The 12727-nt window shown below is 42.1% G+C and overlaps 1 protein-coding gene across 1 annotated transcript in view; it reads left to right on the forward strand.

Annotated features, from left to right (window-relative positions):
- The window catches only part of ATP2A2 (ATPase sarcoplasmic/endoplasmic reticulum Ca2+ transporting 2), a 45255-nt gene that overhangs the window by 18443 nt on the left and 14085 nt on the right, over positions 1 to 12727 (forward strand). The window contains 1 exon segment of the mRNA XM_090291871.1: positions 10995 to 11075. Within this exon segment, the coding sequence (XP_090147997.1) occupies positions 10995 to 11075 (81 nt within the window).

Below are 12727 nucleotides of genomic sequence, written 5' to 3' on the forward strand. Positions count from 1 at the left end.
AGCCAAAAAAACTGATTTGGCAAGTAAAAATATAGAGAATGCCATGTTTCATCTTCTGAAGCCACACTAATATCTTTTTTTTTTTTTTTTAATTTTTATTTATTTTTTAGAGAGAGAGGAAGGGGGAGAGAGAGAAACATGGAGGTTTTTTGTTGTTTCAATTACTTATGCATCATTGGTTGGTTCTTGTATGTGCCCTGATCAGGGATCGAACCTGCAACCTTGGCGTATTGGGTGATGCTCTAACCACCTGAGCTACCTGGCCAGGCTAATTTTGTACTAATGCCAGGAAATAGTCCTCTGGGTAGTAGTAGTAAAATTAGGTGTAAGCTTTTGAGAAATGAACATCAGTGCTTTTAGGCTTTCTGTGTTATCTGCTAATATTATCAAAGTAAACCAAGTTCATGGTATCATAAAAGTTTTAAATTTAGAATTTTGGAGGTTTTAGTATATGCCCCAGGGGTGGGGAGTTATTTATTGACTTCTCAAGGCCACTGTTTTCAGGATTGTTTAAAACAAACTACATGTATCTTGGTAACCCAGAGCTGATGAATAATATCCTCAGATGACTCTGTCCTGTTGTATACTCTGGAGCGAATCATATTTTAAGATTATGTAAGTGCTAGAAATGGCACAATCTTAACATAAAATGGAATTTGCTTTAGCTTCTAAAGAAATTGATTTTCTATTTCTTCTATTTCTTAAAATGAAGAGTAAACATTGAGCAGTAGTGCCAGCAATTTCAGGATTTATTCAGTTTAAAAAAAGACATTCTATTTAAGGGAAGAAAAGTTTTGCTTTTAATAGTCAACTTGCAGTAATGAAATTTAGTAACATTTATGAAGTGGTGTTTCCAAGCAGTTGAGGAAAGGGAAAGACAAAAGTTGTAGAACACAGAGATCGTTGATTCCTATAGGAACCTGAAGTATTATCCTAATTCTGTATGGTCTGGACAATGTGATTAACCTCCACAGACCCAGGTAATCGGAGCTCTGTGACCATACCATTTGGGGGTTTTCTGCTTTTAGGAAAAAGGATTGGAGCATCCTGATTATACCGTTAGCAGACACTGAATCTCTACCAGCCACGCTCCCCAACACAGATGTCCGGGCGTCAGTTCTATTCTGTGGGGCAGAGGGATTGCAAGGCTGATTTTGCATTTGTTCGTGGGTTTTTTTTTTTTTTTTTTTTTGTATAGGGCCACAGTCTGTAGAAAAATCCTTTTTTTTTTTTTTTTTAAACAAGCCTTTAAAAATGTAAAAATCACTCTTGGCTCAAGGGCTGTTTTTTAAAACAAACAGAAACAGGCCCTCAGATCTGGCCAGCTGTTTGGAGCATTGTTTCTTTAACTCCAGTTCATGTGTGAGGGGATTTTGTTGAAGTGAGGTTTTGATTCTGTAAGTCTGGAGTGGGGCCTGAATAGTCCGCATTTCTACCAAGCTCCCAGGGAACCACATTTTGAGAAGCCAAGTTCTGGAGTGGTAGTTTTAATTATTTCTAGATCACAGTTCCTTTGAGAAGTAATGAAATCTATAGACTCTCCAAAGACACACATTCAAAATCTTATATGTAATCTTACGGGCTTCATTGTCTTTTTCACCAGGATTCTATCTATGGGTTTTTAAAAATGAAGTGCACCATATGATCTAAGCAGTTCCATTTCTGAGTATACGTCTGAAAGAAACAAAATCACTATCCTGAAGAGAGATGTTACTTGCAGTATTATTTACAGTAGGCGAGCCATGATAACATGCTAAGTGTCGGTGAATGAACCGGTGAAGAAAGCGTGTGTGTCTGTACAGGCTGGGGCAAAAGTCGGTTTACAGTTGAGACTGTACACAGCAGTCGGATCTTGTATCGCTATCCTATTATTGTATCTTCCATACAAACAACTGTAGCCCTACACTTCTAGTATTTTTTATGTTATTTTTGTTTTGTTGTTCAGTTGCAGGTGTCCCAATTTTTATCCGTCGCTCCCCCTGCCCCACAGTCAGCCCCCAGCCTGCTGTCCATGTCTGTGGGTCCTTTGTATTTGTTCCTCGACCAGACCCCCCCCATTATTCTCCTCCCCCCTCCCCTCTAGTTGCTATCAGTCTGCTCCTTGTGTCCATATGTCTGGTTGTGTCTTGCTCATGTGTTTTATGCATGAGGTTCCCCTTATAGGTGGGATCATACGGTATTTGTCCGTCGCCGCCTGGCTCACTGCACTAAGCATCATGCTCTCCGGTTCCATCCGTGCTCTCCCAGAAGGTAGGCGCTCCTTCTTTGCTTCTGCTGCGCAGCACTCCATCGTGTGAATGTGCCACCGTGTTCTGATCCACTCATCCACTGGTGGGCACCTAGGCTGTTCCCAGCACGTGGCTGTGGTAAACAGCGCTGCTATGAACATAGGGGTGCATAAGTTCTTTTGAATTGGGGTTTCAGGATTCTCAGGGTATAATCCCAGCAGAGGGATCACTGGGTCAAAAGGCATCTCCGTTTTTAGTTTTTTGAGGAAATTACATACTGTTTCCCACAGTGGCCGCACCAGTCTGCATTCCCACCAACAATGCACTAGGGTTCCCGTTTCTCCACATCCTCGCCAGCACTTGTTGTTTGTTGTAGATCTGCTTTGCCCCACCTTGTATATAATGGGATATTCAGCCATAGAAAAAAAGGGAAATCCTGCCATTTGTGACTACATGGATAGACTTTGAGGGTATTATGCCAAGTAAAATAAGTTAGAGAAAGAAAAATACTGTGATTGATCTTATATGTAGAATCTAAAAAAAAAAAAACCACAACTATTTATTTGTAGAGAGAGGGGAAGGGAGGGAGAATGGGAGAGAAGCATCCTTGTGTGGTTGCCAATCTTGCGCCCCCACCTGGGGACCTGGCCCACAACCCAGGCATGTGCCTTGACTCGGATTTGAACTGGTGACCTTTTGGTTTGCAGGCTGGTGCTCAGTCCACTGAGCCACACCAGCCAGGGCTGTATGTAGAATCTTAAAACCCCCCGACTCATTGAAACAGATCAGATTGGTAGTTGCTAGGAGCCAGAGGGTAGAGGAATTGGGCAAAGGTGGTCAAAATGTGCAAAATTCCAGTTATAGGTATCTTCTAGGGATGTAACATACAACATGACTGTAGTTAACAATATCATATTATATATTTGAAAGTTGCTGAGGGTAGACCTTGAAAGTTCTTATCGTGGGGGAAGAAATTGTAACTCTGTGGGATGATGGATATTTACTAATTGCAGTACAGTGAGACCTCAGTATCATCTATGAGTCCTTGGAAACCGCCACTTTAAGCAAAATGGCATATGACCGTCAATTTTGCCGTAGACTAATTGATATAAACAAGAGTTAGGTTCCTGCAGTGTATTTCTGGTTGCAGAAACATCACCAAACTTCTAAGACCCAAGACACTTCTAATATGAAATGTTGAAATAAATGTGAGCCATGCATGCATTTAAGAAAGATTAATAAAAACAACGCACTTATTCCAGGGACCCTAAACTGAAATGGCTGGAACCTGTCCTGGCAGCTCAGAGTGCAAGGGGGGAAACCAGTTTGAGGAGGCCCTTCCCTCACAGGGCACACTCACATCTGCATCCTCTCAGACTGGGACGGTTCAGACACGCCAGTTCACCCAGCATGCACGTCCTCGGGGTGTGGGAGGGAGCTGGAGCGCCTGGCAAACCCCGTGCAGACTCCACACAGTCGCCCGGCCGGGAATCGATTTTGTTTTTGTTGTTATCTGAGGACCAGCTGTAATCATTTTGCAATATATACATCTATCAAATCATTATTTTGTATACCTTAAACATACACGATGTTTTGTGTTGATTTTATAGCTCAGTAAAACTGGGGGGGATGGAGTGCAGGTAAATAGTGTGACGGAGTAAAGTATTGTCTGGGTAAGCGTCTCCATCGTGTGGCTGGAGGGACGTCGTTAGCGTAAACAGTATTTACCGTTTCCTAAAATGACACACGTGGATCAGAGAAGCAGAAGCAAAGATGGAATCGCCAAATAAGATGGTTCTCTTTTTCCTTTTCGCCCATACGAAATTTTTTCACAGTGAGAAGGATGGGAGAACAGGGCTCATTAGAGATATAGATCTGAGCCATCTGTATCTAGAAGACAGAGCAATGATTGTTTTTGTTGTTCCTGGAAATCATATCTTTGTTTTACAACGAGATGTAAGTTCTTAATCTTAAGAACCTGTTTAAGCGGAAGAGCCAGCGGTCAAAACAAATCAGTGTGAATATACCAGAAGCAGAGAGCTTTGAGATCTTCATTCAGCACCATCAGGGCAGCTGAGACATAAGAACTGTGAGAAACAGGGAACTCGTGAAGGTTTCCCTGACCACAAGATCATGATGGACCAGTTGGTCTTGAAGCCTGACCTGAATTTCATGCAGCTGGCACATTTCCTAATTTCCTGTAACCACCTCCTCCCCACTCCCCATGACTCAGTGGTAGTCACAGTACCAGGTAGGTGCCAACCTTTCCACCCCTGCCACTGTGATTAAGATTTTGGAAAAATTAGAAGAAACCACGTGGTATATATAGGGAACACATTTCCTGAGTGTTATATAAAACCACTAAGAGCACCAGATTTGATAAGGTAAAAATGGTAAAACAACTTATTTTGAAGATAATAAAAGAATTTTAAAAAATAAAGGGCTTGGTATTATGAGTGCTCAGAAAAATACAAGATTGGAAATATGGGGAAATGGCAGGGATATAAATTTGGTAGAAGTATACCTTTTTAGGGACAGTCTCCCATTATCCTGCCAAAGTAACTGAGTGCACAGGGTTGCTCACCAAACAGCATTATAACCGGACAAATCAGGAACAGCTGGACGCCATGCAAACGGTGACTGATGTGGCCTGTGGCGTGGCTGTAAAACACTGACCTTGGGCGAGTTTGTTTCCTGTGCCTGATTTTCTTCTTGTGTAAACTGGGAATGAAGATGATCACACCTTTAGAGTTGTGAAGATGTAACTCGTAGACCCTGGTAGCTCAGGTGGTTAGAGCATCATCCCGATACGTCAAGGTTGCAGGTTTGATCCACGGTGAGGGCACGTGCAATGATGCATAAATAAGTGGAACAGCAAATCAATGTTTCTCTCTCTACAGTCAGTTAAAGAAGTAACCTGTAAAGCCCTTACAGCAATGCTTGATATAGAATAAGCATCCTCCAAATTTTAGTGGGTGTTATTACCTTGCAGCCATTAAAAAAGAATGAGACAGCACATTATATACTAATATAAAAAGTCTAGTGTAATGTAAATTTCTTTTACATTAGTATATACTGTGGTTTTTATTTTAACGATGTTAAATGGTCACAGGTTCGATTCCCCGCTGCTGGGGGTGGGGAGGCTGAGGCAGGACTTCTGGGCTGCAGCGTGCTGTGCCGATTGGGTGCCCCCTGCTAAGTCGGGCCTCAATGCGGTGACTTCCCGGGAGCAGGGGACCACCAGGTTGCCTAAGGAGGGGTCAACCAGCCCAGTTTGGATATGGCGTAGATCAGGATACTCAACTTCATCTCAAGTCTAGTAAGAAGAAGCTATTGAAAGATTTTAAACAAGCCCTGACTGGTGTGGCTCAGTGGGTTGGGCATCGTCCTGCAAACCAAAAGGTCGCCGGTTGGATTCCTGGGCAGGGCACAGGCCTGGGTTGCGGGGCCAGGTTCCCGGCTGGGGGCGTGAGAGGCAGCCGGTCAGTGTTTTCCCTCGCTCATCAGCGTTTCTTTCCCTCTCTCTCCTGCCTGGCCCATTCTCTTAAACAAGAGAATGATACCACATTGCATTTTTAAAAGATGAGTCTCAGCGTAGATAGTATCCCCCCTGACCCCCACAAAACCCAGACTGGGAACAAACTGGACATACTAGGGCAGTTCGTAGTGTTCCTTCCCTGCTCACTCTGAAGCCTGGAAGTAGCTTTAAGTAGGCAAGTAGGGCTCCTCAAGTGAAGACTGTCACTCGCTCCGCCTGTCTACGAAATTTATGACTCGAATTGGAAACAGTGAAAATGTTTGAGTCATAGTTAAGTGTTTAAGTGATTTAGGTTAATTAGTTCTGTTATGGCCTGCTTTTCCTGGGAGCCATTTAAACTCAAAACAGTAGTGGTATTTAGAACATAATTTCTAATCTTATATATAGTTTTCTTTCAGAAAAAATTTGAATAACTTTGGAAGTTGCCACAGAAAATTAGATGTTTTTTCTTAGACCAATTTATAAAAGGTCCTTTTCTACTTTGACATCAGTATTTATTTTTCTTAAGGTAAAAAAGTTTGTGTTCAATTCTAAAACGTGGCAAAGTAATAATTTCCTATAACTTATACTTACATTCTTGGTAACCTAGCATTTCCACGTACCGCGTAGAAATCTGTTGTTATAGCAGGTTGAAGATCTAAGGACTTAAGGAGCTAAGAGCTGAATTTGAAAAGTGTCAAATATTAAACAAGTGGAAGATAGTTTATAACAGACTCTATCCTTTTATTCCACTGCTGAGCCCGAGAGACAGAGGAGAGAAGTTTCAGAGGAAAAAATTGCAGAACGTCTCATTGGCAAGAGGAAGAATTTTCCACTACCACTCGCCCTAAGGGCATTGACATGCTCATCAGGGAAATAGCTCTGGGTGGAATCATCAGAGCTGCGCTGCCTGCTCCTCACGCACAAACCCTCTGCCTGAGACGCACAGAAGCCTGCAGACAAAAGAAAAATGATGTCTTAGTTTGAAAAGTATTCTTTCCATCTTTACTTTCATGGATCTAGGTGGTACATTTTCCACATGTTGGGGGACTTCGGGTCTTCCTGTCCTAGAGCTGGAATATCTGGCACGTGAAAAACAAGCCCTTCACAGCACCTATGACTGCAGTTATGCTTGGTTTTGTTTTCTTGTATTAATTTTTTAAAAGGTTGTATTAATTTTTAGAGAGAGGGGAGGGAGGGAGAAAAAGAGAAACATCCATGTGTTGTTGCCTCTTGCACACCCCCAACTGGGGACCTGGCCCGCAACCCAGGCACGTGCCCTGACTGGGGATTGAACTGGAGACCCTTTGATTCACAGGCTGGTGCTCAATCCACTGAGTCACACCAGCCAGGGCTTCTTTTTTTTTTTTAATGTTTTATTGATTATGCTGTTACAGTTGTCCCAATTTCTTTTCCTTTGTTCCCCTCCACCCAGTGACCCCCCTCCCTCCAGCTGTCCCCCCCCCTTAGTCCATGCCCATTGGTTGTGCATATAGTTCTTCTCAACATCTCCCTGTCTATTCCACTCCCTCCTACTTTGCTTCCTAATTCCTGTACCATCTCCCTCCCTTTCCCCCCTCCCCCTCCCTGCTGACCTCCCCCCATAATGTTCCCCATACCTATAATTCTTTTCCCACTCTCGTTGCCTACTTAGTCTGCCTTTGTTTCGGTTCCCTAGCTTCTGTTGTTGGTTGTTGTGACACAGTTTTCATTTTAATGTTCATAGTTTTGATCCTCTTTCACCTAAACAAGTTCCTTTAACATTTAATGTAACAGTGGTTTGGATGTGATGAACCCCTTCAGTTTTACTTTGTCCTGGAATTACTTTCTCTGCCCTTCTATTCTGAATGACAGTTTCGCTGGGTAGAGTAATCGTGGTTGTAGGATTTTGCTTTTCATTACTTTGACTATTTCTTGTCAGTCCCTTCTTGCCTGCAGAGTTTCTTTTGAGAAACCAGCTGAGAGTCTTATTGGAACCCCTTTGTATGTAATTCTCTTCTCTCTTGCTTCTTTTAAGATTCTCTCTTTATCCTTAATTTTTGACATTTTGATTATAATGTGTTTGGTGTGGTTCTCCCTGGGTCCAGTTGTTTTGGATTCTCTGTGCTTCCTGGACCTGTAAGTCTGTTTCCTTCCCCACGTTAGGGAAATTCTATTTCATTAGTTTTTCACATAATTTTTCAATTTTTAGCTCTTCTTCTTCACCTTCCGGCAGCCCTATGATTCGGATGTTGGCCCACTTATAGCTGTCCCAGAGGTTTCTGAGCCTCTCCTCATTGTCCTCACTTCTCGTTTCCTCTTTCTGCACTGGTTCCCTGTTTGTTCCTTCCCTATGTTCTGGTTTGTTGATTTGACCCCTGGTTTTCTTTCCTTCACCACTAGTTCCATATGTGTTTTCGTTCATTTCAGCAGGACTAGCCTTCATTCCTTCCCCGTCTTGTCTAAGATCTGCTGTTAGGTCTGTAAGCACTTTTATAACCAAAGCTCTGAACTGAGCCTCAGAAAGATTTCCTGTCTGCTGCTTCGTTAGATTAGATATTTGCTGTCTGGTCAGCTGCGTGATTGGGATCTCTATCATGATCTGTGCCATCCTGACAGTTTTGTGTTTACCTTTGCTTCCTGGGTGGGGCTGTCACACCTCCTATGCTATAGGGGGCGGAGCCCCGTGCACTTGTCACAAGTCACAACTGGGCGACCCTTCTCACCACGCTGTGGCATTTTCTGTGGGGGTGGGGTCCAAGATGGATTCCTGCCGTTCACTGTTCACTGAGAGATGGGGAGCCTTCTCCTCTGTCCCCACGACATCTGGGCCTCACAGTCTAAGGCAATGGGGGTCTGCCTTCCCCCCTATTGGAATCGCGAGCTGTCTGGTCTGGTCTGCAGCCAGGGTTGCTCCCCAAGCGCTTCTCGCCTCCCCCTAAATACGGGTGTCTGTGCTCACCGCTGTCCTGTCTCCGTCGCTGCTGCTCCTGCTGCAGACAGCACAGCCTGACCTCTCCGCCCCGGCTTTGCCCTCCTACCCGTCCGGATGAGCACCCCTTTTTTATAACTTCATACGTTGGACTTCCATTTATTTACTGGAACTTCTGGTTATTTCTGGTTTTGCAGTAGTTGCATTCCTTCTTAGTTGTGGAGGGAGACACAGCGTGTCTGTCTAGGCCTCCATCTTGGCCAAGAGTCTCCAGCCAGGGCTTCTTGTATTAATCTTTTAGTGTGTTTGGAAAACGTTTTCAAGTGTGGATTCTTAGATTTCATCACAAAATGCATTGAACCAGACTCTTGAATAGCAGGTCCTGAGATTCTGTAGTCTATAAAAGCCCCCAGATCATCCTTTCTTTTAATTCCTAAATATTTAATTGCCTCCCAGTTAGAACAGCCCTGTGGGATGGAAGAAAAGTTGAGAACATGAGGCCAGTTTTAAAGGGCTTCCCAGGTCATTTGTTTCACTAGTATTCAACATTTGAGTCATTCCTGAATATCTGGCCAACAGTTAAATGTGTATCAACACAATTTCTGTATAGCAAAGAGAGCGTTCATGTAATTAAAAGGGACCTTTAGGGGATAAGTAGCTGGTTTCTTTATAATATTTTAAGTATAATTTTTAATGCTGCATCTATATAGAATTGATTCCACCTTAAACTAATAGCTAATACATGACTGCGTTACCCAGAAAAGAAATTTAACCTTGGTATTTATTGCCTTAGAAATATGTAGTCCGTCCATTTCAGATTCTCTGGGCTTCCGCTGAAACACAGCAAAATCAGTGCCGAGGTGCTGCTTCGGGGCCCGTTGTGGCTTGCCCTCAGTATGAATATTAGGTTTGTGGGCTGCAAACGTGGCAGGTGTGTGAGCGGTGAGCGAGGGCTGGTACGTGGCGTGGTTAATAGGAAAAGGGGTGGACGCTGAGTCTCCAGGGAGCACGCTGTGCTTCTCTCCGGCTGCTGTGTGTGTGGCTGTCACAGGGCAGGCGGTGGCTGTGCTTCCCGCGGAGCAGGAGGCGGTTTCTGCTCCTGTTGGATCGCGCCGTAAATTGCCACAGAGATCAAACGGACATTTTCAAGTAAATTTTCCATTTAGGTCATCTGCTCATTGTTGAATTTCTACTCTCTTCATGTTCAGGGTCATGTGGGATAAAATTAATTTTGACAACCAGAATTAATACAGTAAAAGAAAGAAATTATGTTGGTTTAAAATTTTCATCTTGATGGGGTGTTGAAAGTCACTAAAGTTTAGGATGTGGTTCCTTCATTGTAGTATGAACAGAGGTGTATTAAAATGGAAGGCTCTGGCTTACTCAGCCTGAATGTTGCTACTTGTTGCGTAAGCATTTGCAGCAGCAGTTTTACCTGAACTTAATGTGTCGCTGTAGTCGGATGCAAGACTGATGTTTGCCTCTTGAGATTCTGTGTTGGCAGTCTGTGCCGCCTGGTGACTGCATTTCCTATTCAGAAAGCAAACCATCTCTCCCTGAATTTAAAAGCTTTGAAATGGCCCAGTATGGTGTGGCTCAGTGGATTGAGTGCTGGCCTGGGAACCAAGGGATCACTGGTTCGATTCCCAGTTAGGACACATGCCTCGGTTGCAGGCCGGGTCCCCAGTTGGGGGTGTGTGAGAGACAACCACACAGTGATGTTTCTCTCCCTCTCTTTCTCCCTCCCTTCCCCTCTCTCTAAAAATAAATAAATAAAATCTTTAAAAGTAAATAAAATCTTTAAAAAAAAATAAAAGCTCTGAAATGCAGGAAAACCAGAACTAAATTGAAGATTTAACAAATAAAATAAATCTACCTCTTGGACAGAAGGGTTATTTTGCCAGTTTGTATATCATCAGTGACAGTTACAATTCAGTGTTTAGGGTAAATCTGGAAAGTGAAGATTTGACTTAAAAATAACCATATGCAATTCTAGGAGAGACTGTATGTATTCTAACTTTTTTACTGTCCTTGCATAAGACTTCCGAAACGACCTTAGTTTCCTTTCAGAAAGTCGGAAAGCTGTTGCAGTTTATTTTTACTGTTCGGTTAGCTGCCTTGGTGCTGATGTGCACTCATTCAGAATTTTAAACACTGTGCTGGACACTGTTCGTTCTTTTCCTTTCTGTGTAATTCAGATCTTACATCTATCAGCCAGAGTTTTATTACTCTGAGGATAAGCTGATATCTTAGTTATTTTAACAGATTTTTAATATATTTGTGCTGTATACAGGCTATTTGTTTTCTTTAAAAAGCTGCCTTTTTTCTCCCCCATTAGTTGGTGACAAAGTTCCTGCAGATATAAGGTTAACTTCCATCAAATCTACGACTCTGCGAGTTGACCAGTCAATTCTCACAGGTAAGAGTGTGTCACGTATTGGAAGGTCGCTGGCTTTCTGAAGCCTCTCTCAGGCCCGTGCTGGTAGTCAGCTCCGGCCCCGCTGTTCCTTTATTATGATGTCCTGTCTTAATTCTGAAATGTTTATTTCTGAAAGCTTTATTAATTAGACTTTTTGCCAATATATGGGGTTTAAAGTTATGATATTTTTAAAAAACTAATTTGGCTTTTATTTCATAAGGCCTCTATGTATCTTTTATCAAAAATCAGTTTTCACCAGAAATCACCATTATGTTTTTACTGTTTTTAAAAGGTTACTGGTTCTTTCATTAGCGGAGGTTAATTTCACAGAAGTGCTGTCTGTTGTGTGGAAAGTGAGTCAGGTACTTTATTTAGTCATCTTTTTCCAGGCTGGCAGAAAGGTCCAGAGCTGTAATTTTTTTTCATTGGACAAATCCTAATCTCACATCTAACGTACTTTGCACGAATCAAATAAACAGTTAAAAAAAGTTAGCACCCCCAAAACGGTGACTGTTTTATAATCTAAAGTTTGCACACTTAGATTTGGGATTGAACGTGTTTCCATTTTTGTTTAATAAAGGCACAGACTAGGGTGGCGGGTTCATATTAGCAAGAAGTAAGGTGGTTAGAAGATTGACTTACATACAGTGCTAACCTGAATTAAGTAGAGAATAAATATAAAAGCCAGAGATTACCAAGATTTATCTGACTATCAGTTTTGAAAGACAACGAATGTCAGAGACACAGTGATGATCATAACCCGGGTTTTGTATTTTTTGTTTCTTTATGAAGAGCTCTCGTTAGCAGTGACAAGCTGGAAGCCAATGAAGCTGTAAAATGTTGGGCAGTTAGGTTGTATGTATGACATTCTCATAGTATGCCTACAGAAATAATTACTATTTTAAAACTTTTCATAGTTTTTTGAATGTCATTTTTTGATGACTAATTATACTGTAGTTTTAGGCTAGATTGAGAAAGCAGATTTTTTTTGGTCAAATATGAATAATGAAGTTTAAAGTGCTATTAAGTAAAATTGAAACCAATTCAATAAAGACAGTGTAAGACATCTAAGAAGCAGCTCCCTCCACCACGTGCCCTCTTCTGTGCGTTTCCTGACCGCTGTTCTCAGCTTTGTTTTACGGAAGTAGAACGGTCTGGTCAGCCCACGCAGATGCATCTCAAACAGTGTTTGCATTTTTCACCTTTAAACAAAAACAAGCTTTCCAGTAGATGATCCTCATTATCCATATACTATACAGTATCTACAGTTTGTTCTGTCCACTAAAAGTAAATAAATATACTTTCACCTTTTTCAAAAAAATCCTGGACTGTGTGTATATCTAAGTATACAACAAATATATATAAATGTATAATCACAGTAATAGAGTATAAAATGGTACCTGAAAATAAATTTAGTAACTCCAGAAAATAAAGGTAATTGGTTGGAATTTTACTTGAAAATTAAGTTCCATTATTGTGAAGTTGTATTTAGTTCTGACATTGCTCTGAGATTAGTTTCTATTACTAAATTTTACTGGTTTCCCTCCTTTGAGTGTAGTGGGTGTGTTGCCCCTGTTCTGAGAGCGGCAGCGGCCTGAGTGGGGGGCCCCACAGCCCAGGTGTACGCTGTGCAGCTCTAACCAGCCTTCCGT

The sequence above is a fragment of the Furipterus horrens genome, unplaced genomic scaffold (genome assembly GCF_987537825.1).
Source record: "Furipterus horrens unplaced genomic scaffold, mFurHor1.1.pri manual_scaffold_11, whole genome shotgun sequence".
NCBI lineage: Eukaryota > Metazoa > Chordata > Mammalia > Chiroptera > Furipteridae > Furipterus > Furipterus horrens.